Source organism: Oncorhynchus masou, chromosome 12 (genome assembly GCF_036934945.1).
Source record: "Oncorhynchus masou masou isolate Uvic2021 chromosome 12, UVic_Omas_1.1, whole genome shotgun sequence".
Taxonomy (NCBI): domain Eukaryota; kingdom Metazoa; phylum Chordata; class Actinopteri; order Salmoniformes; family Salmonidae; genus Oncorhynchus; species Oncorhynchus masou.
This window is the reverse complement of record NC_088223.1, coordinates 16884100-16910726: the sequence shown is the minus strand read 5'-3', so window position 1 is coordinate 16910726 and position 26627 is coordinate 16884100. Positions and strand designations below refer to the sequence as shown.

Below are 26627 nucleotides of genomic sequence, written 5' to 3'. Positions count from 1 at the left end.
CAGAGGTGCGGAAACTCAACTCAACCTCACGTCTTATGTTGCAACAGGCTGAAAATAAGAAGAGTGTTGTAAAACAAAACGGTGCAAGATGTCTTGGTTCTTCCATGTCAATCAAGGCTCAAACCAGCAGCCCCCTGGCATGATGCCCCCAGCTGGTACCCTGTCCAGCAACACACAACATCACGAGCAACCCACTCGAAACAGCTAACACTGCTGGACAGGGTTGGCTCTGCACACAGTCCAGCTCGTCTTCACCCAGCCTGGCAGACTTTCTGTCAGTACCACAGGGTTCAGTGTCTCCCAGCTTGGAGAACCTATCTTGTACCTCTCTGAACTCAGCGGCAGGCAGAGAGCCCCTGCCACTCTCAAAATGCAACAGGTTAAGGACAGCCCACCAAATATCTTTGAGTGCCAACTGCGCCTCTGGACCCAATGGTTTGAGTCATGGAGTGAGGAGGAGAGGAACAGTTTCCTGCACATTCTAGAAGAGAGGGACCGATCTTTGTTGTCCGCTTCTGCAGAGGAGTAGCTGGGACAGCAGGCAGGGATGGAGGGATACGGGAGAAGAGGGTGTAGAATGGATAGACAATGAGTGGGTAGAAGACAGACAGAAACAAGTCAAGTTGATGGAATGGAGTACCTTTAAAAGTATATGTGTGGAGACAGTGAAGAACGGGGCGGCAGGTAGTCTAGAGGTTAAGAGCATTGGGCCAGTAACTGAATGGTCGCTGGTTCAAATTCCCAAGCTGACTGGGTGAAGAATCTGTTGATATGCACCTGAGCAATGCACTGAAATGTAAAATGTTTGGATTCGAACACGAGCCTTCCGATCTCACACAATGGAGTGTTGGGACACCCACTGGAACTTCCGTGTAGTAGTTAAATCTCCAACACTAACCAATCACTTCCTTCAAGCCCCTTGGAGACTGACGCATATAACAAAGTGCTTTTTAATGCTTTGATTCACCCCGAATAAAAAGATGTGTTAACCTTAAAATAAACGCTGTACAGGTGTAATGTGACTGTCATTATTGGACCAAGTGGCTGGCATGTACTTTACTGTCTACAGTCTAGACCTATGTGTCTACACATTCATTAACTGTCTAGAGTCTAGACCTATGTGTCTACACATTCATTAACTGTCTAGACTCTAGACAGTTAATGAATGTGTAGACACATAGGTCTAGACTGTAGACAGTTCATGAATGTGTAGACACATAGGTCTAGACTCTAGACTCTAGAGTCTAGACCTATGTGTCTACACATTCATGAACTGTCTACAGTCTAGACCTATGTGTCTACACATTCATTAACTGTCTAGAGTCTAGACCTATGTGTCTACACATTCATGAACTGTCTAGAGTCTAGACCTATGTGTCTACACATTCATTAACTGTCTAGAGTCTAGACCTGTGTCTACACATTCATTTACTGTCTAGAGTCTACACATTCATTACAAAAGAGACATACAGGTTTGAATATTCACACACATAAAACATAGACACACGTAGGTCTGCATGCACACACACCATCCCCCTATACATCAACCTCTGAACCCCTCAGTATTCCCTGTGTGTCTCACTGGCAGATATAGGGGTCCGTTGAAAAAAACAAAAAACTATAATAATATTTTTAGGGAGTCAGTTACATTGCAGCCTTTTCCTGCAGTCAAATGACCTAGTGGCCTCATTGGTGGAATGTTATTCATATTTTTCATAATTTCATAATTAATCAACGTTATCTTAAAACAAAAGCAGAAAATCTGGTGTTTCTCTGTCAAATGTTTGTTATAAAGTGCAATATTGGGATGCAAAATTAAAATGTAATACATTTCAACTCTATATATGACATGGTACAAGTCTCTTCTTTTTTGAAGCCCATAACCATGTGTGTGAGGTAGTAGATTTGTTTGAAACTACCAATAACCACCGTGCCACTCTGATTTAGCCAACTGCAGTAAAAGGTTCATGTTTTATTGGCCCTCAATGATTGAATGATGTTCAATGGTTGAAGTGACAACTTTCATTAGATCTCTCAGTATTTGTGGTACTGACAACTAATGTATGACCCCTGACCTATGAGGTAACAGGTCGCATCATTGTCAGCATCCTCTGTCTTTGTTATGTCAGTCAAAATGTTCTGGTCTGTTTTAAAGGTTATCATAATGGTGCATTTTATTTCTAAGGTCCTCATCCACATCTAATGAACTTGTTCTGTTCTCAAAAATAATAAGGTCAGATATAGAAGCAGAGTGCAAGCACACAAACACACACAAGCATGCACACACACACACCACACACAAACGCTAAAGAGAATTGTACACACGCAAGCGTTTCTAATAATTATCACTGTAAAAACAGCACAATTGGAATAGAATGACAAAATACATTAATTTCCTGAAAGCCTTAACTTCGAATAGCTAAAGCACTGTAATCTCAAAAACATTATTTCAATAAATAATTGGCCTCAAAGGCTATTTACCTTTTGAGGGAAAATAAGGATAGTATCTTTAATGGGGGCTACAGGTAGGCTAACCGTTAAAGTGTTGGGACAGTAACCGAACAGTCGCCTGGTTTGAATCCCCAACCGACTAGGTGAAAAATCAGTCAATGTACCTTGGAGCAAGGCATTTAACCTTAATTGCTTCTGTAAGTAGTTCTGGATAAGAGCGTCTGCTAAGTGACTAAAATGAATGTAAATGAAATGTCTATCTCAAGTTAGCTGCAGTAAGTACGTTCCATTGTCAGTGGGTTTTTCCTGGTAGTAACCATTGACGTATAGGGGGTGGTAATAGTAGGGGGTGGTAATAGTAGGGGGTGGTAATAGTAGGGGGTGGTAATAGCAGGAGTTAGAGGATACTGTGTTCTCTGTTCTCCCTCCCTATCACACACATGGGGTATAAGCGGGCAGTGTAAGCAGGCAGTATAAGCAGCAAGTGTAAGCAGGAAGTGTAAGCAGGAAGTGTAAGCAAGCAGTATAAGCAGGCAGTACAAGCAGGAAGTGTAAGCAGGCAGTGTAAGCTGGCGGTACAAGCAGGAGGTATAAGCAGGAAGTATAAGCATATAAGCAGGCAGTGTAAGCAGGAAGAATAAGCAGGCAGTGTAATCAGGCAGTATAAGCAGGCAGTGTAAGCAGGAAGTATAAGCAGGCAGTGTAAGCAGGAAGTATAAGCAGGCAGTGTAAGCAGGAACTATAAGCAGGCAGTATAAGCAGGAAGTATAAGCAGGCAGTATAAGCAGGAAGTATACTCCTATAAGCAGGCAGTGTAAGCAGGAAGTATAAGCAGGCAGTATAAGTAGGAACTATAAGTAGGCAGTATAAGCAGGCAGTATAAGCAGGCAGTATAAGCAGGCAGTGTAAGCAGACAGTATAAGCAGGCAGTATAAGCAGGAAGTATTAGCAGGCAGTGTAAGCAGACAGTATAAGCTGACAGTGTAAGCAGACAGTATAAGCTGACAGTATACACAGGCAGTATAAGCAGGCAGTATAAGCAGGCAGTATTAGCAGGCAGTGTAAGCAGACAGTATAAGCTGACAGTATACACAGGCAGTATAAGCAGAAATAATAAGCAGGCAGTGTAATCAGGCAGTATAAGCAGCCAGAGCATCAGACACAAAGAGAGACGAGATAGTGAGAGACCGACACTCAATTTTCTGCTGGCCTCAATACGACTCCACTCAGGCAAATGCCGCAATTCACCAAACAGCAAATGATCAACAAAGAAACATTGTTGTATCTGTAAAGTATTATTCTGACATCTACAATACATCTTGAAGTGATAGAGAATACATCCTGGAAAAAAAGAAGAAGAAGAAGAAGCTATTAAACATAAGAAGCTATAGAAATGTGTGCACTACAAAAACGTAAAGTTATCTCTTGCTTTCTGGGACACATTTTGAAAAAAGTAACTTATAACTTATCCTTTCCCCCAAGGATATGCTCTTTCTTTTCTCTGACAGTTGTTAGGTTGAATTGTCTATCTGTCTTTATGTCTGTATGTCTGTGTGTCTGTCTTTATGTCTGTGGGCCTGTCTGTCTCTCTCCTCCCACCAACTCTCACTCCTCCTCTCTCTCTCTCTCTCTCTCTCTCCCGCATTCTTCTCTCAGACTCTCATATATAGTCTAGTGCCCACTGACCTGGCTCAGACTATAACCATGTAGTCTAGTGCCCACTGACCTGGCTCAGACTATAACCATGTAGTCTAGTGTCCACTGACCTGACTCAGACTATAACCATGTAGTCTAGTGTCCACTGACCTGACTCAGACTATAACCATGTAGTCTAGTGTCCACTGACCTGACTCAGACTATAACCATGTAGTCTAGTGTCCACTGACCTGGCTCACACTATAACCATGTAGTCTAGTGTCCACTGACCTGACTCAGACTATAACCATGTAGTCTAGTGTCCACTGACCTGGCTCAGACTATAACCATGTAGTCTAGTGTCCACTGACCTGACTCAGACTATAACCATGTAGTCTAGTGTCCACTGACCTGACTCAGACTATAACCATGTAGTCTAGTGTCCACTGACCTGGCTCAGACTATAACCATGTAGTCTAGTGCCCACTGACCTGACTCAGACTATAACCATGTAGTCTAGTGCCCACTGACCTGACTCAGACTATAACCATGTAGTCTAGTGCCCACTGACCTGGCTCAGACTATAACCATGTAGTCTAGTGTCCACTGACCTGACTCAGACTATAACCATGTAGTCTAGTGTCCACTGACCTGGCTCAGACTATAACCATGTAGTCTAGTGTCCACTGACCTGACTCAGACTATAACCATGTAGTCTAGTGTCCACTGACCTGGCTCAGACTATAACCATGTAGTCTAGTGCCCACTGACCTGACTCAGACTATAACCATGTAGTCTAGTGCCCACTGACCTGACTCAGACTATAACCATGTAGTCTAGTGTCCACTGACCTGGCTCACACTATAACCATGTAGTCTAGTGTCCACTGACCTGGCTCAGACTATAACCATGTAGTCTAGTGTCCACTGACCTGGCTCAGACTATAACCATGTAGTCTAGTGTCCACTGACCTGACTCAGACTATAACCATGTAGTCTAGTGTCCACTGACCTGGCTCAGACTATAACCATGTAGTCTAGTGTCCACTGACCTGACTCAGACTATAACCATGTAGTCTAGTGTCCACTGACCTGGCTCAGACTATAACCATGTAGTCTAGTGTCCACTGACCTGGCTCAGACTATAACCATGTAGTCTAGTGTCCACTGACCTGGCTCAGACTATAACCATGTAGTCTAGTGTCCACTGACCTGACTCAGACTATAACCATGTAGTCTAGTGTCCACTGACCTGGCTCAGACTATAACCATGTAGTCTAGTGTCCACTGACCTGGCTCAGACTATAACCATGTAGTCTAGTGTCCACTGACCTGACTCAGACTATAACCATGTAGTCTAGTGCCCACTGACCTGACTCAGCCCTAATTTCCTTTGGAAAATGTTGTTTACAACTTAGGCCAATGACCCATCGGGGAATAAGAAAATACGCGGGGGAAATGTAGTGAAATGCATTGTTCTCATTTTGCTTCCTACTTTGAATAAGGAGGAGGAAAGTAAAAGGAATCATAGTGGATGAATCATGTGAAATATTTATTCATTGGGGACAGATGTCTTGTTCCAGCACCAAGACGGAGAAGAGAAGAGAAGAGAAGAGAAGAGAAAGAAGAAGAGGGCTTCTTCAACAGAAATCTACACAGGCATTACATCTTACTGGTCGTGAGATTCTTAGAGAATTCCCCTAATCATTGAGTAGCATAGACTATGACCCCTGCTGTGTCTGACATAGGCTCTGTAAATCTGATATGGGAGACATGTAGATAATAATGTTTGTAATAATATGTCTGACATTTAATAATGTTTCACTATCCACCAACCCTGGACCAGTACATACAGATATGAGTTCAATGTTCTGCCACTCCAGTTATACAAGTCACACACGCACGCACGCACGCACGCACACACACACACACACACGCACGCACGCACGCACACACACGCACACACGCACGCACGCACGCACACACACGCACACACTCACGCACGCACACACACACACACACACGCATCCACACCATGTGAACTTGACTGAGTAGCAGCTTCTTTACCCTTCATATTCCTACAAGTCAGACAGAAAGAAAAGAGAGCGCTCTTACACAGCTACAACAAAAGACCATAACTCAAGAGTGATGTGATAGCTTGGCACGTCATCCAAGCATCCACCGAGCTGACGCACAAACCTCTTACTGTAATAACACTTTAAATAGCATTCAATAGAAGTTTATCTATGATTTGAGAGCGTCATTCAATATCCACACAAAATTCCTTTAAAATCTGTATGAGACTCAATGGTAGCTTTTCTATAAAAATGATTTGGGATTCGGTGCTCTGAAGTGTTGCCCATCCTAAAGTTAGAATCAGGAGGATGTGTTTTGTGCTGTCATGACGTGGGAAGCGTTGGAGGGCGTAGGATGGGGATGATGCTCAGGCTATCAAGGATAAGTGGAGCAAGAAGCATGACCGGAATATATATATATATATATATATATATATATACACAGTTGAAGTCATAAGTTTACATACACTTAGGTTGGAGTCATTAAAACTTGTTGTTCAACCACTCCACAAATTTCTTGTTAACAAACTATAGTTTTGGCAAGTCGGTTAGGACATTTAGTAATTTTTCCAAAAATAATTTACAGAAAGGTGATTTCACTTATATCTGTGCTTGGAAAATTCCAGAAAATGATGCCATGGCTTTAGAAGCTTCTGATAGGCTAATTGACGTCATTTGAGTCAATTGTAAGTGTACCTGTGGATGTATTTCAAGGCCTACCTTCAAACTCAGTGCCTCTTTGCTTGACATCATGGGAAAATCAAAAGAAATCAGCCAAGACCTCAGAAAAAAAATTGTAGACCTTCACAAGTCTGGTTCATCCTTGGGAGCAATTTCCAAATGCCTGAAGGTACCACGTTCATCTGTACAAACAATAGTATGCAAGTATAAAGACCATGGGACCACGCAGCCGTCATACTGCTCAAGAAGGAGACTCGTTCTGTCTCCTAGAGATGAATGTACTGTGGTGCGAAAAGTGCAAATCAATTCCAGAACAACAGCAAAGGACCTTGTGAAGATGCTGGATGAAACAGGTACAAAAGTATCTATATCCACAGTAAAACGAGTCCTATATCGACATAACCTGAAAGGCTGCTCAGCAAGGAAGAAGCCACTGCTCCAAAACCGCCATAAAAAAGCCCGACCACGGTTTGCAACTGCATACGGGGACTTTTTGGAGAAATGTCCTCTGGTCTGATGAAACAAAAATAGAACTGTTTGTCCATAATGACCATCGTTATGTTTGGAGGAAAAAGGTGTATGCTTGCAAGCCGAAGAACACCATCTCAACCGGGAAGCGCGAGGGTGGCAGCATAATGTTGTGGGGGTGCTTTGCTGCAGGAGGGTCTGGTGCACTTCACAAAATAGATGGCATCATGAGGGGGGGAAGTTATGTGGATATATTGAGGCAACATCTCAAGACATCAGTCAGGAAGTTAAACTCTTTTGGGATAGGGTGCAGCATTTTCACTTTTGGAATTAATAGCGTGCCCAGAGTGAACTGCCTCCTACTCTGTCCCAGATGCTAATATATGCATATTATTATTAGTATTGGACAGAAAACACTCTGAAGTTTCTAAAACAGTTTGAATGATGTCTGTGAGTATAACAGAACTCATATGGCAGGTGAAAACCTGAGAAAAATCCAACCAGGAAGTGGGAAATCTGAGGTTTGTAGTTTTCAAAGCTTGGCCTACCAAATACAGTGTCTATGGAGTCAAGTTGCACTTCCTACGGCTTCCAATAGATGTCAACCGTCTTTAGAAACTTGTTTCAGGCTTCTGCCATAAAGAAGGGGCTCATGAGACCTGTTTGAGTCAGTGGTATGGCAGAGTGTCTCAGGCTCATGACGTGCGCTCCCGACAGAGTTAGTCCTCGTTCCATTGATTTTCTTCAGACAAAGGAATTCTCCAGTTGGAACATTATTGATGTTTTATGTTAAAAATATCCTAAAGATTGATTCCATACATCGTTTGACTTGTTTCTACGACCTGTCACGGAACGTTTAGAGTTTTTGTCTGGACGAAGTGCTCGCGCCTCATGAAGATGGATTGCTGGGCTGAACACGCTAACAACAAGTGGCTATTTGGACATAAATTATGGACTTTTTGGAACAAATCAGTCATTTATTGTCAAACTGGGATTCCTGGGAGTGCCTTCTGATGAAGATCATCAAAGGTAAGTGAATATTTATAGTAACTTCTGTTGACTCCAAAATGGCAGATATTTCTCTGGCTGGATTGGGCTCTGAGCGCCGTTCTCAGATTATGCTTTTCCCGTAAAGTTTAAAAAAAAATCTGACACAGCGGTTGCATTAAGGAGAAGTCTATCTTTAATTCTGTGAATAACAATTGTATCTTTTATCAATGTTTATTATGAGTATTTCTGCAAAATCACAGGATGTTTTGGAATCAAAACATTACTGCACGTAATGCACCAATGCAAACTGAGATTTTTGGATATAAATATGCACATTATCGAACAAAACATACATCTATTGTGTAACATGATGTCCTATGAGTGTCATCTGATGAAGATCATCAAAGGTTAGTGATTAATTGTATCTATATTTCTGCTTTTTGTGACTCCTCTCTTTGGCTGGAAAAAATGTTTTTTTGACTTGGCTATGACCTAACATAATCATATGTTGTGCTTTTGCTGTAAAGCATTTTTGAAATCGGACACGATTTGTAGATTAACAAGAAGTTTATCTTTCATTTGCTGTATTGGACTTGTTAATGTGTGAAAGTTACATATTTTTAAAAAAGATTTTTGAATTTCGTGCATTGCCTTTTCAGCGGAATGTTGTCGAAAGGTTAAAGCTTGGTCGCAAATGGGTCTCCCAAATGAACAATGACATACTTCCAAAGTTGTGGCAAAATGGCTTATTAAGGACAACAAAGTCAATGTATTGGAGTGGCCTTCACAAAGCCCTGACCCCAATCCTATAGAAAATTTGTGGGCAGAACTGAAAAAGCGTATGCGAAGGGAAGCTTGTGGAAGGCTACCCGAAAAGTTTGACCCAAGTTAAACAACTTCAAAGGCAATACTAACAAATACTAATTGAGTATATGTAAACTTCTGATCCACTGGGAATGTGATGAAAGAAATATAAGCTGAAATAAATCATTCTCTCTACTATTTTTCTAACATTTCACATTCTTAAAATAAAGTCGTGATCCTAACTGACCTAAGACAGGGAATATTTTACTGGGATTAAATGTCAGGAATTGTGAAAAACTGAGTTTAAATGTATTTGGTTTAGGTGTATTTAGGTGTATTTCCGACCTCGACTATATATGTTTGTAGATGGACTGAGGTGAAGGAAGCTACAGCAACTCATGTGATAATGGCTGGGGTCATTTTTGGTTGTTTTTGCTGTTCTCCAAATAGCATTTTAGAGTTTTAAATTGCATAGAAATGAAGCAAATGAAGTTCAGCTTTCTTAACCCAAACCCCTTCCCCCCGTTACGGACCTCACTAGAACTCAGACCCTGGTTATGGCCTTGTGCTTGTGTACATGCGTGTGTTAGTGTGTGTGCTTGTGGCAATTAATGGAGGTTTTTAAAATAATAAACACATTTTTCAATCAGACTTTGTCCCCAAGTGAGACAATTATGTCGATATTGACAACCCAGTCATCATAATCATCACATACACTTGTCTTGGATCTGCGCTAGGTCTCTTCAGCCAATTGTATTCCTCTCCAGAGTGATGTTGTTAATTCGTTTGAGAGGGGGAAATTTTTAATTAATTTCCACCACTATTGACATTTTTTTTAAAGCAATCTTTTTTTTAACGCATTAATTAATATAGTTTAAAATGGGCGATGACAGCTTGCGATGACGCGTCTGTCCGCGCACATTTTCAGAATCGTGATTTGGAAACTTACGTTCAATGGAGCGCATCTTGTGATGTGCCCTCCCCACCCAGTATTGTGCGCAGCATTATAAAAATCGCGCCCCAGAGTGGGTACCCTATGCAGAACAGCAGAAAGACGCCTGAGGACAACTTCTATCCAAACTATAATTTAAACCCTCAAGTCAATGTAAGTAGCATAACTCTATTACATCTATAGACATGATTTAAACAATATTAAATGTTGATTTCTTAACCTTTTTATCTCATGTACCTACCGGTTTTATAGGGTTTTTCTATACAGCTTGTAGCCCATCTACTAATTGCATTGCCTTCACTGAAACTGACATTTTTAAACAATTAATCTGAGGAAGTCAATACATAGATATCAATTTAATTTGAAACAACAAATATAGATAAACATGAGTCATCCTCCAGTTGATGTAGACTACGGTTTGTGGTGTAGTAGTAGGGAACAGACATAATTATTGTCTTGAACATACACAACTTCTAAAAGTTTTTCCCAGGTAAACTAACTTTGATAAGACTGCGTAGCCTAAGCAATTCAGATGCTGATATTTTTCTTGATTCGTAAACATTAAAGATGCATCCTAACTTGGGTACCTGGCTGGGCGCAGTGACGCTCCTCGTCTGGACCTTCGTATGCATCGGGACCCTTGCTGAAGGCTACCCGGTCAAACCCGAAAATCCCGGCGAAGAAGCGCCCGCGGAGGAACTGGCCAAGTATTACTCCGCTCTCAGACATTACATTAACCTCATCACAAGGCAGAGGTGAGTGCTGTGATCTGGGCGTGATACATTGCTGATTTAATTAAAGGGCTGAAGTTCGGATTTGTGATTATCCAATTGAAATATTTGATTAGTGAGCCACAGGCTATTGATTCATAATGACATTATCATATGATAACGTATATGTTAGCACCTTTAATACAAACGAATGGGCTACAGCCCAAAATGCTGTGCAAATTAGCACTTAAAAGAAACAACAATACAAATTGTGCAGGTAGGCTAATCAAATGAATAATATCAGACTATAGATGACTGTACCATAGGCTAAACCTTTCAATGACTAGCCTAACTAACTAACTAATTATATGGAGTGGGACACTATGAACTCAGCTACTAGTAGCTAAAATTAACTTTGGTTTTTAGCTTAATATTTGTGTTATTACTGGCTCTAGTCCAAATACCAACTAATCCAATCATTCAGGTGACTAAAATAATAAAGAAGAGTCACATTAACGTTTCACTAATACCGCTGTGTGTTGTCTATATGAAACAAAGTCTTTATTTCAACAGCTGCACCCCCCTGATTCTAATGAGCAACATCCCACACATCTCTTTACAGATGAAGCCACTCACACTCTGTTCACTAACCTCAGTGTAAAATTAGTTTTCTGGTACATTTTTTTGCTGGTGTGCCCCTGGCTACAATAATTTAAATGTCCAGATTTAATTGTGAATGTGTTTCTTCTGTTAGAGTGTTGGTGTTAAGAGTGGAATTTGTAAGTCGCTCTGGATAAGAGCGTCTGCTAAATGACTTAAATGTAAATGTAAAAGGGTCTTAACTAATTCCAATAGGGCTTATCCTCAGAGGAGCAGACTTGACAACCAACAAAACAGTCCTCTCTTTTTATACAGAAGGGCTCACAGGACAAGTCTTTATTTTAACAGACATATATTCATATTGACTCTAGAACAGTTGGGATAAATGATCTTATGGGGGAAGCACACATGGTCTAGTTCCTGAAGTTAAGTCTATGTAAATAGGAATTCCTGAAATTCCTGTCTCACCCTCTCCCATTTATCTTTCTCTCTCTCTCTCTCTCTCTCTCTTCCAGGTATGGGAAGAGGTCCAGCCCTGACACACTGGACACACTGATCTCAGAATTGCTGCTGAAGGAGAGCACAGACACGCTCCCACAGTCCAGGTACTGTGTGTGTGTGTGTGTGTGACTGGTCCAGGACTCATATTGATAAAGTGTCTCAGAGTAGGAGTGTTCCCTCTGTCGAACTGATCCTAGATCAGCACTCCTACTCTGAGACGCAGTATAAATATGGACCCTGGTCCTCTGGTCTCAACAGAAGAAAGTACTGTGGTACTTTGGACATAATTGTTATTTGATACTTTATATATTTTGTCTCTTCCCAGATATGATGAACCATCGTTGTGGTAATAGTGTCTGTCCCGGCCCAACACCCGGGCTCATCGTCGTGGCGACGAGCAACTGATCTCACCAACATGGCCGCCTCACCATGGCCGATGTCCCATCCTAACAACCCCAATGGGTTTCATGAGTATGCATCCCCCTCTCTCCCCATCCTCCATCCAGAGGCCAGATAACTGTTCAGGGTCTTATGAAAGTCATTATCTGTGCATTGTCATTCTAAATCAGGGGAGAGAATTATTGATTGTATGGTCAAAACTGTGCTATTAAATATGAATTATATAACGGATCTACTTATCTTCTGTAGTTATACACTTATTTGAAATGAGTCTTTAGCCAAGAGCATAAATGAAGGTTCCTTCTGGCAATGTACATTACACTGGGGAGATTGTACGTCTTTAAATACATGTATATGCGGACTCTCACATCACAACACATTTTTGCAATCCCCGGAGAGTTTAGATTCATTGAACTCAACTCTTTTCAGGGCAATGGCAATTTGGTGGCTAAGGGCTCACTCTTGTGGTTGATATGTTTTACTGCATTGAACACGATATGGCGTTTCCAGACCTGAAGTCCGAGTAGCTACTGTGTAGGTGGTCTCCCTGTAGAAAGCATTACGCCTCTTTCACATAGGTATTAATGCAAAAAAGTTATACAAAATATTATACTATAACGTGGGACATTTGTAATAAACCGTCCATTGCAATGGAATAACCTTGTTAACACTTTGTCATAATACCCAACATCAAGTCATCATCGAATTATTGTCATGCCAACAAGTGTAGAATGTGAATGAATAGAATGAGTATACTGCTATTGGAGGAATCTGGACATAAAATGGGACATAAAAGGTAAGGGAGCAGATAAAATGTCCTTCAAAATGTTGTGCATTTTGATTAGAATGTTTCTGATTAATATGCTTGTTGTTATGGTGAATACTGACCTAATAGCCCACCTATTTTGAAATCTCAGTTTAAGTGCAAATTACCACCTAATAGGAAATAGGTCCTTATGTTATTCTATAGCCTGTCATATTTGGCACACAATGCTCATTCAACACTGCAGGCTATTTGTACAGCTCGTCTCAAATGGTGCATAGAAAGCAAATTCCTAATCCTGTCCTCTAATTCCCAGTTAATCCCACACAATGTATAATTCCCACCCAATTTAATTAAATTAACTAAGCACGCCATTGTCTACTTTAATGGTCCACAGTTGTCTACTCATAACATTGAAGCTCTTTACGTAGCCTTTTTCACACATGTAAAATAATACATAGGCAAGGCTATAATATCAATACCATCAAGGGCTCTCTATTCCCATGAATAAAGAATTGGTGAGTAAAAAAAAGTCACAATATAACATTCAATTACAATATCATTCGTGTTATGAATTGTTACACTGTATCCCATCGTTGGACGTGGGGGATGGACCTCCCGATAGATCTCGGCTATGATTCGTCCATTTCTGGTATAGGTCATCAGTAGGGGCGCGGTCTAATGATTTGATTGGCATCGTGTATACACGTCTGGTAAGCAGTGGGACCAGGACAGCTGAGGGGGGTTTGAATTTCCAACTGGGACAGCCACCGCTAATTTACACACACAATTACCGGTAAGTCAGAATGGGCGATTGAAGTTAATTCTACAGAGAAACTATATGTGAAAGGAAAAGGGGACTTTTTGGTCTCCGAGATGGATTTAGAACCTAAGAAAGAAGTCAAACCTTGTGTGCTGTCCGTGATGCGTGTGTGACTGTGGGACCTTTATTTGGAATGGTTTACTGCTTGTCCAATGTGATGGCCTTGCTCATACGCTGAGTGCTTGTTTTCGAATCGGATTCTGTTGACTATGGGGAAGGCCTAAACTATGATGATAATACTCTCCAAACGTGCAGGCTACAATGCCTTGGATGGTTAACAAAAATGGCCGCATGTGTGTGATGAGTTTAATGTTATTTGGTAACAATTGACAGCAAAAACGGACCCATAATTTGGAACGCGTGTGGATCACTCGTCAGCCCATTTATTATTTCCTGGGTATCAGTCTATTTCTTATCGCGGTAAAGGGATCTGTGCTTGAATTTATCGCGCCGCTGATATGATGTGCGCGCGCGAGGAAGTGTCAGACAGCAGGAATCCCCACTATCCCAGAAGCACCGCACCAGCAGAGAACAGGGAAGTGGTGTTCCAAGGCCCCGACACGATTTGATAGGCTAGAGTGAAAATACCATTGTTTGTTGAACAACTACCAGGTTTTGTTTATTTGCGCTGAGCTGGTGAATGGACGTGGGTCGGGTCTGGTATAGCTGTAGCAGCGTCCTAGTCCGAAGGCAGAGGGCAGCAGACGCATGCTATTGATTTTGTCTTCAGATTTGTCTGAGTAGAGTGTAGAAAGCCGTCTAATGTCACTACTTAGATGAACTCTTTATCCTGACCATCTGAATTTGATAATCTTAGTAATTATAAAAGGTTTAGCTAGATTTTTTTTCGTCCTTTTTTGTTATGGTGACGCTGGGTTGGCTTTATTCCCAGAGCCTCTTGCGTATTTTTCTGGCTGGGTTTAGAAGTGGAGGTGATTAGGGGGGAAACCCCTGTAAATATGCAAGGGTGGATCTTTGGGGGTGGAATTGAGGCTAATCTGAGGGCAAAAGAGGGTGCAACTCAATATTAGGAAGGTGTTCCTAATGTTTTGTACACTGTGTATATCTGCAGTAATAGTGGAATGAAAGTGTAGTGTTTCACAGTATTACTTACCAGCCAATGTTGTGATTGGCTTTGATATTTGCATATTGGTTTCTCTCACCGGAGCATCAAAATGTGAAAACTGTTCTGACTTTGACTGCTATCTAGTAGAAATCGCACTAGATTTCCAGTCACAAAGTCAGAACAGTTTCAGTTTATGATTTAACAAGCACTGAATAGTGTAGGGAATCATTATTCCATCTTCGCTGTGAAATAGATGTTCAATACCCAATAATATAGTATTTACAGCTGTTTGAAGCTGGTGGACCTTTCGGTTTTGGTCCACGCTTCAAACAGATGTAAAAACTATACATATTTTTAAGATATGCCATAGCGATTTTAGATGGTACAATAATTCCATACACTATTATTGTTTTCTCCCATAAACTGAAATTGAGCGAAAAGTGTAGAATTTTAGCAACCCAGGAAATGACAGTGGTTTCCACTACTAGATAGCACAGCCACAAAGTCAGAACATTTTGACAACAGATGCCCCCCAGCAGGAGAAATCAATTGGCGAATATCACAGCCAATCACAACACTGGCTGGTAAGGAATACTCTGAAACACTATCATTCCACTATTAGCACCAGATATATTATTGACATTTTCTGAAATTACATTGCAAAACATCCAATGTGTATCACCTTTAACATCATGGAGCTACTCCAATTCATCAGGGCATCTACAAGGTGTGGAAAGCATTCCACAGGGATGCTGGCCCATGCTGACTCCAATGCTTCCCACAGTTGTGTTAAGTTGGTAGGATGTCCGTTGGGAGGTGGACCATTCTTGATACACACGGGAAACTGTTGAGTGTGAAAAACCCAGCAAGCGTTGCAGTTCTTCACACACTCAAACAAGTGCGCTTGGCACCTATTATGATACCCTGTTCAAAGGCACTTAAATATTTTGTCTTGCCCATTTACCCTCTGAATGGCACACAGACACAATCCATGTCTCAGTTGTCTCAAGGCCTAAAAATCCTTCTTTAATCTGTCTCCTCCCCTTCATCTACACTGATTGAAGTGGATTTAACAAGTGACATCAATAAGGGATGATAGCTTTCACCTGGAGTCACCTGGTCAGTCCATGTCATGGAAAGAGCAGGTGTCCTTAATGTTTTGTACACTATGGATATTATTATGTATTATGGATATTTTCTGAAATTACAAATCAAAAATACAAATAAATCCTATGTGTTGCACCTTTAATGTTGGCTTAGGTCACTGTTGAAATGAATGCATCTTTCTTTCCTTCCTTGGGTGATATTGCATTCAACTGGATTGGTGGAAAGCTAGTCAAGGAAGGAATGAGGGTTGGAATCAGCCCATTTTAATATGACAACCCTTATTCCGTGCACGAAAGCGGAGTATTTGGATTTGTACTGGCTAGAGTACATTCTTGATTTAGTTTAGTTTATTTGCTTACTGCACTGCTGCATACATTAAAGGAGGAAAGCAGCAGTCTCCCGCTGTTCCTGATAATGAATGTGACGATCGTCTGAAGAAGTAGACCAAAGTGCAGCGTGGTAAGTGTCCATGATCGTTAATACTCAGAACCCCAAAACAAAAACAACAAAAGGAATAATGAACATCACGTTCTGCCAGCTTCACAGAGCTAACAAAAAACAAGATCCCATAACGTAAGTGGGAAAACAGGCTACCTAAGTATGATTCCCTATCAGAGACAACGATAGACAGCTGCCTCTGATTGGGAACCACACTCGGCCAAAACCAAAGAAATACAAAACATAGAATGCCCACCCCACATCACACCTTGACCTCACCAAATAGAGAAATAAAATGTCTCTCTAAGGTCAGGGCGTGACAGTACCCCCCCCCCCCCCAAAGGCGTGGATTCCCGGCCGCAAACCTGAACCTATAGGGGAGGGTCCGGGTGGGCATCTACCCTTGGCGGCGGCTCCAGTTCGTGGTGTAGCCCCCGACTCCGCCTCTGGCTCCCCCCACCTCGGTGGCACCTCTGGTGCGGGGACCCTCGTCGCCAACCTCGGACTGGGGACCCTCACCGCAGGCCATGGACTGGGGACCCTCGCCGTAGGCCCTGGACTGGGGACGCTCGGCGCAGGCCCCGGACTGGGGACTGTCGCCGGAGGCTCTGGACAGAGGACCGTCGCCGGAGCCCCTGGACTAAGGACCATTGCTGGAGGCTCCGGACTGGGAACCGTCACTGGAGGCCCCTGACTGGGGACTGTTGCCGGAGGCTCCGGACTAAGGACCGCCGCTGGAGGCTCCAGACTAAGGACCGTTGCTGGAGGCTCCGGACTGGGGACCGTCACTGGAGGCCCAGGACTGGGGACTGTCGCCGGAGGCTCCGGACAGAGGACCGCTGCCGGAGGTTCCGGACTAAGGACTGTTGCTGGAGGCTCCGGACTGGGGACCGTCGCTCGCGGCTCCAGTCTGGAGACCCTCGCTGCAGGCTCCGTGCCATGGATCCTTACTGCAGGCTCCGTGCCATGGATCCTTACTGCAGGCTCCGTGCCATGGATCCTTACTGCAGGCTCTGGGCCATGGATCATCACTGGAGGCTTCGTGCCATGGATCATCACTGGATGCTTCGTGCCATGGATCATCACTGGATGCTTCGTGCCATGGATCATCACTGGATGCTTCGTGCCATGGATCATCACTGGATGCTTCGTGCCATGGATCATCACTGGAGGCTTCGTGCCATGGATCATCACTGGAGGCTTCGCGCCATGGCTCTTCCTATAATTGTGAAGCTGAATTCACCAAGCGTTGGATTGGTCTGCCTCTGCCTCTGATTGGGAACCACACTCGGCCAAAACCAAAGAAATATAAAACATAGAATGCCCACCCCACATCACATATAAAACGTGTCTCTAAGGTCAGGGCGTGACAATGAATCACCCAAGCAGAGCCAGAGAGACCAACATGACCTATGGCCAGTGGTGGAAAAAGTACCCAATTTTAATACTTGAGTTACAGTAAAGATAACTTAATAGAAAATGACTCAAGTAACAGTTAAAGTCACCCATTAAAATAATACTTCAGTAAAAGTCAAGAAGTATTTGGTTTTTAGATAGTTAAGTATATCAAAAGTAGCGGCACACTCCAACGCTCAGAAATAATTTATAAACAAAGCATTTGTGTTAAGTGAGGCTGGCGAAAGACAGTAGTTGTTAGAGGAGAGAGAGGCCGGAGGAAGACAGTAGTTGTTAGTGGAGAGAGAGGCCGGAGGAAGACAGTAGTTGGTAGAGGAGAGAGAGGCCGGAGGAAGACAGTAGTTGTTAGAGGAGAGAGAGAGGCCGGAGGAAGACAGTAGTTGTTAGAGGAGAAAGAGGCCGGAGGAAGACAGTAGTTGTTAGTGGAGAGAGAGGCCGGAGGAAGACAGTAGTTGGTAGAGGAGAGAGAGGCCGGAGGAAGACAGTAGTTGGTAGAGGAGAGAGGCTGGAGGAAGACAGTAGTTGTTAGAGGAGAGAGAGGCCGGAGGAAGACAGTAGTTGGTAGAGGAGAGAGAGGCCGGAGGAAGACAGTAGTTGGTAGAGGAGAGAGAGGCCGGAGGAAGACAGTAGTTGGTAGAGGAGAGAGGCTGGAGGAAGACAGTAGTTGGTAGAGGAGAGAGGCTGGAGGAAGACAGTTGTTGGTAGAGGAGAGAGGCTGGAGGATGACAGCAGATGGTAGAGGAGAGAGGCTGGAGGAAGACAGCAGTTGGTAGAGGAGAGAGGCTGGAGGATGACAGCAGTTGAGAGGCTGGAGGAAGACAGTTGTTGGTAGAGGAGAGAGGCTGTAGGATGACAGCAGATGGTAGAGGAGAGAGGCTGGGGGATGACAGCAGTTGGTAGAGGAGACTGGAGGAAGACTGTTGTTGGTAGAGGAGAGAGGCTGGAGGATGACAGCAGTTGGTAGAGGAGAGAGACTGGAGGATGACAGCAGTTGGTAGAGGAGAGACTGGAGGATGACAGCAGTTGGTAGAGGAGAGAGGCTGGAGGAAGACAGTTGTTGGTAGAGGAGAGAGGCTGTAGGATGACAGCAGATGGTAGAGGAGAGAGGCTGGAGGATGACAGCAGATGGTAGAGGAGAGAGGCTGGAGGGTGACAGCAGTTGGTAGAGGAGAGAGGCTGGAGGATGACAGCAGTTGGTAGAGGAGAGAGGCTGGAGGATGACAGCAGTTGGTAGAGGAGAGAGGCTGGAGGATGACAGCAGTTGGTAGAGGAGAGAGACTGGAGGATGACAGCAGTTGGTAGAGGAGGGAGGCTGTAGGATGACAGCAGATGGTAGAGGAGAGAGGCTGGAGGATGACAGCAGATGGTAGAGGAGAGAGGCTGGAGGGTGACAGCAGTTGGTAGAGAAGAGAGGCTGGTGGATGACAGCAGTTGGTAGAGGAGAGAGGCTGGAGGATGACAGCAGTTGGTAGAGGAGAGAGGCTGGAGGATGACAACAGTTGGTAGAGGAGAGAGACTGGAGGATGACAGCAGTTGGTAGAGGAGAGAGGATGGAGGAAGACAGTAGTTGGTAGAGGAGAGAGGCTGGAGGAAGACAGTTGTTGGTAGAGGAGAGAGGCTGGAGGATGACAGCAGTTGGTAGAGGAGAGAGGCTGGAGGATGACAGCAGTTGGTAGAGGAGAGAGGCTGGAGGATGACAGCAGTTGGTAGAGGAGAGAGGCTGGAGGATGACAGCAGTTGGTAGAGGAGAGAGGCTGGAGGATGACAGCAGTTGGTAGAGGAGAGAGGCTGGAGGATGACAGCAGTTGGTAGAGGAGAGAGGCTGGAGGATGACAGCAGTTGGTAGAGGAGAGAGGCTGGAGGATGACAGCAGTTGGTAGAGGAGAGAGGCTGGAGGATGACAGCAGTTGGTAGAGGAGAGAGGCTGGAGGATGACAGCAGTTGGTAGAGGAGAGAGACTGTAGGATGACAGTGTCATGTGACACGATGAGTTTCTGTATATCATGAGATTTGGGCTGCCAAGTGGTGCAGCGTCTAAGACACTGCATCTCCTTGCTCGAGGCGTCACTACAGACTCAGGTTTGATTCCAGGCTGTATAAAAACAGCCTTGATTGTGGATTCCCATCGGGCGGCGCACAATTTGCCCAGCATTGTCCGAGTTAAGGTTAGGCCGGCATAAGCTGTCATTGTACATTTGAATTTGTTCTTAACTGTCTTGCCTAGTTAAATGAAGGTTAAATAAAAAAAAAATAACATTTTACTGGCAATGCAAGCAGATCACTGGATATTACAATCCTACTTCCTGGGCACAGTTCTTAATGAGCAGCACGTTAATTTCACCGCCCTCCTTCATATCGGCCTTCTCTCCATTGAATCCACTCAATCCGTCTGTCACTTTAATGCTAATTGGCCCATTACAGCAGAGAGAAAGATAGAATGAGAGCAAGAGCGAGGCTTACTGGCCGGTTTCATTACGTAATGCAGATTACAATAAGGGCCTGCACGCTGATTGGGAGTGAAAGATATCCCCTGGAAGAATGTTAATGGCAGCAAAGCCACTAGGGCAATTCTTCCTCCTCATCGAATCATCCACACCACTGGGCCCCTCCAGGGTCTGTCTCTCTACGCCGAGGTAAAGGAGGACAGGAGGGAGGGAGTGAAGGAAAGGAAAGCATGGAGAGAGAGAACACTTAAAGAAGTGGAGAAAAAAAGAGAGGAGGAAGGGAAGCTGAGAGAGAGAGAGAGAGAGAGAGAGAGAGAGAGAGAGAGTACAAAGAGGTGGACGAGAGAGGGAGAGAGAAAGGACAAAATAAGTGGACAAGAGAGGAAGGAGAGAGAGGACAAAAGAAGTGGACAAGAGAGGAAGGAGAGAGAGGACAAAATAAGTGGACAGGAGAGGAAGGAGAGAGAGGACAAAAGAAGTGGACAAGAGGAAAGGGCATAGAGTAAGCTCTTAGAAGAGGAGAGGAGACGAGATGAGGAGAGAGAACACTAAGGTCTTAAGAGAGGAGAGGAAAGGGGTGAGCAGACACAGGAGAGAGAGAAGCTGTTCAGTACTTAAAGGACCTTGATGGAGACAAAAGAGGGGGTGCACACACCTGAGAAGTAGAGAATAAGAACGAGAGCACACTTTTGGGACTTAAGACGTGAGGATGAGAGAAAAGGGGCCCTGAAGGAGAGAAGAGCAAGGAGAGAGGCAGCTGCATACACACACAAACAAAATCCATCCTTTTGAGCACAGAGAGTACACAAAGCTGTTTCAGAGAGTGCACAAAGCTGTATCAGAGAGTACACAAAGCGGTATCAGAGAGTACACAAAGCGATATCAGAGAGTACACAAAGCTGTATCAGAGAGTACACAAAGCTGTATCAGAGAGTACACAAAGCAGTATCAGAGAGTACACAAAGCTGTATCAGAGAGTACACAAAGCTGTATCAGAGAGTACACAAAGCAGTATCAGAGAGTACACAAAGCTATATCAGAGAGTACACAAAGCTGTATCAGAGAGTACACAAAGCAGTATCAGAAAGTACACAAAGCAGTATCAGAGAGTACACAAAGCTGTATCAGAGAGTACACAAAGCAGTATCAGAAAGTACACAAAGCAGTATCAGAGAGTATACAAAGCAGTATCAGAGAGTACACAAAGCAGTATCAGAGAGTACACAAAGCTGTATCAGAGAGTACACAAAGCTGTATCAGAGAGTACACAAAGCGGTATCAGAGAGTACACAAAGCTGTATCAGAGAGTACACAAAGCTGTATCAGAGAGTACACAAAGCAGTATCAGGGAGATACAAAGATGGCTGGTCAGTGACGGGTGTGAACCAACAACCAACCAGAGCCCTCCCCTTGCCCCTGGTTGCCATGCAACCAGATGACAGACAGCTCGTGATGGAGGGATTATGAAGGATCAGAGTGTTTTTGTGTAAACCGCCACAGCAGATCATCTCTGTGTTATGCATTCAGGAGTGTGTGTGTGTGTGTCCACACGGTATTAAAAGCACAGAGAATCGTTCAAAAATAGCACTTTTTGTGACCTCTGGTGACCCCTATGAGAGGAGAAATACTAGTCTGTGAGAGCTAAATCCTATAAATGTTACAAACTGATCTCCATTGAAGTGTTTTGATTCTCAGTTTCTGTGAATGCTCTATTCATTTAAGTACATCCTCAAAGGTCATCAAATGAAAAACACACACACACACACACACACACACACACACACACACACACGTACGCACAAACACACAAACAAGTGAGAGGGACTTTTTTCTCTCCATCTCCCAGGCACAAGGAAGCAGAGAGGACTGAGTAATAGCCGTCACTCTGGGTTTTTCTCAGTCAATTGAGAATCACAAAGGAGGCCAGTAACCCGGATTGCCTTGGAGCCACAATGTCCTCCCGAGCAGGGCTGGCTGCTAGGACTCCTGGGGTAGCGCGGAGCAATTAGTGAACTTTGCTGCAACATCGCTACAATAGCCTGTACACTCAGAGACTGTGTTATTCAATTCTATCAGAGCTTGCTCTGGACAGTGGGGTATGCCATGTGTGTTGGTTGGTGTGTGTTGTGGAGAGAGGAGGATTTGGTTGAGGGGCTGCTAGTTTAGCCAATCTCTAATGACTCCTCTACAACCATCCCAACCCGAAACCACCCCCTCCCCCCACACACACACATACCGAGCAGCCGCTGCCACAAGCCCCAGGTCAGACTGTGTGCCTCTCAATAAGAGGATTACACTGCCAGAAACAAGATGGCCATCTTGAAGATTAATAATAATATTCATTAGAACAACAACAACCATCACATTTATCCAATCATCAGTACATTGATTTCTGTCATTTAACAGATGCTCTTATCCGGAGTGACTTTTAATCATACTTCACTACAATCTCAAATATAATTTAACCAAAAATGCCCTGTCATTTGATGCTGATTGTTTGTTTTGGACACATAATTACATCCTGACCACAGCTTATCACAACACCCAGCACACACACAGCTTATCACAACCCCCAGCACACGCACACACACAAAGCTTATCACAACCCCCAGCACACACACACACACACACACACACACACAGCTTATCACAACCCCCAGCACACACACACACGCACACGCACACACACAGCTTATCACAACCCCCAGCACACACACAAAGCTTATCACAACCCCCAGCACACACACACACACACACACACACACACACAGCTTATCACAACCCCCAGCACACACACACACGCACACGCACACACACAGCTTATCACAACCCCCAGCACAGACGCACACGCACACACACACACACACACACACACAGCTTATCACAACCCCCAGCACACACACACACAGCTTATCACAACCCCCAGCACACGCACGCGCACACACACACACACACACACACACACACACACACACACACACACACATACAGCTTATCACAACCCCCAGCACACACACACACATGCAGCTTATCACAACCCCCAGCACACACACACACACACACACACACACACACACACACACACACACACACACACACACACACACACACACACACACACACACACACACACACACACACACACACACACAGCTTATTACAACCCCCAGCACACACACACACACACACACAGTTTATCACAACCCCCAGCACACACACACACACACACACACAGTTTATCACAACCCCCAGCACACACACACACACAGTTTATCACAACCCCCAGGACACACACACACACACACAGTTTATCACAACCCCCAGCGCGCACACACACACACACACACACACACACACACACACACACACACACACACACACACACACACACACACACACACACACACACACACACACACACACACAGTTTATCACAACCCCCAGCACACACACACACACACACACACAGTTTATCACAACCCCCAGCACACACACACACACACACAGTTTATCACAACCCCCAGCACACACACACACACAGTTTATCACAACCCCCAGCACACACACACACACAGTTTATCACAACCCTCAGCACACACACACATACACACACACACACACACACACACACACACACACACACACACACACACACACACACACACACACACACACACACAGTTTATCACAACCCCCAGCACACACACACAGTTTATCACAACCCCCAGCACACACACACACAGTTTATCATTTACATTTAAGTCATTTGGCAGACGCTCTTATCCAGAGCGACTTACAAATTGGTGAATTCACCTTATGACATCCAGTGGAACAGCCACTTTACAATAGTGCATCTAAATCATTTAAGGGGGGTGAGAAGGATTACTTTATCCTATCCTAGGTATTCCTTAAAGAGGTGGGGTTTCAGGTGTCTCCGGAAGGTGGTGATTGACTCTGCTGTCCTGGCGTCGTGAGGGAGTTTGTTCCACCATTGGGGGGCCAGAGCAGCGAACAGTTTTGACTGGGCTGAGCGGGAACTGTACTTCCTCAGTGGTAGGGAGGCGAGCAGGCCAGAGGTGGATGAACGCAGTGCCCTTGTTTGGGTGTAGGGCCTGATCAGAGCCTGGAGGTACTGCGGTGCCGTTCCCCTCACAGCTCCGTAGGCAAGCACCATGGTCTTGTAGCGGATGCGAGCTTCAACTGGAAGCCAGTGGAGAGAGCGGAGGAGCGGGGTGACGTGAGAGAACTTGGGAAGGTTGAACACCAGACGGGCTGCGGCGTTCTGGATGAGTTGTAGGGGTTTAATGGCACAGGCAGGGAGCCCAGCCAACAGCGAGTTGCAGTAATCCAGACGGGAGATGACAAGTGCCTGGATTAGGACCTGCGCCGCTTCCTGTGTGAGGCAGGGTCGTACTCTGCGGATGTTGTAGAGCATGAACCTACAGGAACGGGCCACCGCCTTGATGTTAGTTGAGAACGACAGGGTGTTGTCCAGGATCACGCCAAGGTTCTTAGCGCTCTGGGAGGAGGACACAATGGAGTTGTCAACCGTGATGGCGAGATCATGGAACGGGCAGTCCTTCCCCGGGAGGAAGAGCAGCTCCGTCTTGCCGAGGTTCAGCTTGAGGTGGTGATCCGTCATCCACACTGATATGTCTGCCAGACATGCAGAGATGCGATTCGCCACCTGGTCATCAGAAGGGGGAAAGGAGAAGATTAATTGTGTGTCGTCTGCATAGCAATGATAGGAGAGACCATGTGAGGTTATGACAGAGCCAAGTGACTTGGTGTATAGCGAGAATAGGAGAGGGCCAAGAACAGAGCCCTGGGGGACACCAGTGGTGAGAGCGCGTGGCGAGGAGACAGATTCTCGTCACGCCACCTGGTAGGAGCGACCTGTCAGGTAGGACGCAATCCAAGCGTGGGCCGCGCCGGAGATGCCCAACTCGGAGAGGGTGGAGAGGAGGATCTGATGGTTCACAGTATCGAAGGCAGCCGATAGGTCTAGAAGGATGAGAGCAGAGGAGAGAGAGTTAGCTTTAGCAGTGCGGAGCGCCTCCGTGATACAGAGAAGAGCAGTCTCAGTTGAATGACTAGTCTTGAAACCTGACTGATTTGGATCAAGAAGGTCATCCAGCACACACACACACACACACACACAGTTTATCACAACCCCCAGCACACACACACACACAGTTTATCACAACCCCCAGCACACACACACACACACAGTTTATCACAACCCCCAGCACACACACACACACACACACACAGTTTATCACAACCCCCAGCAAACACACACACACACACAGTTTATCACAACCCCCAGCACACACACACAGTTTATCACAACCCTCAGCACACCCCCCCCCACACACACACACACACACACACACAGTTTATCACAACCCCCAGCCCACCCACACACACACACACACACACACACACACACACACACACACACACACACACACACACACACACACACACACACACACACACACACAGTTTATCACAACCCCAGCACACACACACACACACACAGTTTAGCACAACCCCCAGCCCACAAACACACACACACACACACACACAGTTTATCACAACCCCCAGCCCACACACACACACACACAGTTTTTATCACAACCCCCAGCCCTTAACGAGCCACATCTTTATTTATTTTTATTTATTATTTATTATTAACCTTTATTTAACTAGGCAAGTCAGTTATGAACAAATTCATATTCACAATGACGGCCTACCAAAAGGCAAACCACCTCCCACGGAGACGGGGGCTGGGATTAAAATACATCAGAAACATAGGACAAAACACACATCACGACAAGAGAGACAAGACTACATAAAGAGAGACCTAAGACAACACCATAGCAAGGCAGCAACACATGACAACACAGCATGGTAGCAACACAACATGACAACAACGTGGTAGCAACACAACATGACAACAATGTGGTAGCAACACAACATGGTAGTAGCACAAAACATGGTACAAACATTATTGGACACAGTCAACAGCACAGAGGTCAAGAAGGTAGAGACAACAATACATCACACAAAGCAGTCACAACTGTCAGTAAGAGTGTCCATGACTGAGTCTTTGAATGTAGAGATTTAGATAAAACTGTTCAGTTTGAGTGTTTGTTGCAGCTCGTTCCAGTCGCTAGCTGCAGCGAACTGAAAAGAGGAGCGACCCAGGGATGTGTGTGCTTTGAGGACCTTTAACAGAATGTGACTGGCAGAACGGGTGTTGTATGTGGAGGATAATGAGGCTGTTGCAGTTTTTTTAC

General features: G+C 44.6%; 3 protein-coding genes and 1 pseudogene across 4 annotated transcripts in view; 3 read left to right on the top strand and 1 right to left on the bottom strand.

The window, feature by feature from the left end:
• Nucleotides 1–10714, bottom strand: part of LOC135549611 (coiled-coil domain-containing protein 126-like) — a 49067-nt gene extending 38353 nt beyond the window's left edge. The window contains exon 1 of the mRNA XM_064979730.1: nucleotides 10643–10714. The gene's annotated coding sequence lies outside the window, so the exon portion shown is untranslated. The remainder of the gene's footprint in view (nucleotides 1–10642) is intronic.
• Nucleotides 89–576, top strand: LOC135549264 (uncharacterized protein C14orf119 homolog; annotated as a pseudogene).
• On the top strand, nucleotides 10119–12890 carry LOC135549612 (pro-neuropeptide Y-like). The gene is made up of 4 exons (XM_064979734.1): nucleotides 10119–10208; nucleotides 10623–10810; nucleotides 11881–11970; nucleotides 12192–12890. The coding sequence occupies exons 1-4, from the start codon at nucleotides 10140–10142 to the stop codon at nucleotides 12214–12216; spliced, it is 372 nt and encodes a 123-aa protein (XP_064835806.1). The 5' UTR covers nucleotides 10119–10139; the 3' UTR covers nucleotides 12217–12890.
• Nucleotides 12891–13722: 832 nt separating this feature from the next.
• Nucleotides 13723–26627, top strand: part of LOC135549595 (protein PALS2-like) — a 50003-nt gene continuing 37098 nt past the window's right edge. For both annotated transcript variants that reach the window (XM_064979703.1, XM_064979702.1), the window contains exon 1: nucleotides 13723–13824. The gene's annotated coding sequence lies outside the window, so the exon portion shown is untranslated. The remainder of the gene's footprint in view (nucleotides 13825–26627) is intronic.

Coding starts and splice junctions, on each gene's coding strand:
- LOC135549612 (XM_064979734.1), top strand. CDS start 10,140: ATGCAGAACAGCAGAAAGACGCCTGAGGACAACTTCTATCCAAACTAT. Junction 10,811..11,880: donor AACCTCATCACAAGGCAGAG/GTGAGTGCTGTG, acceptor TCTCTCTTCCAG/GTATGGGAAGAGGTCCAGCC. Junction 11,971..12,191: donor GACACGCTCCCACAGTCCAG/GTACTGTGTGTG, acceptor GTCTCTTCCCAG/ATATGATGAACCATCGTTGT.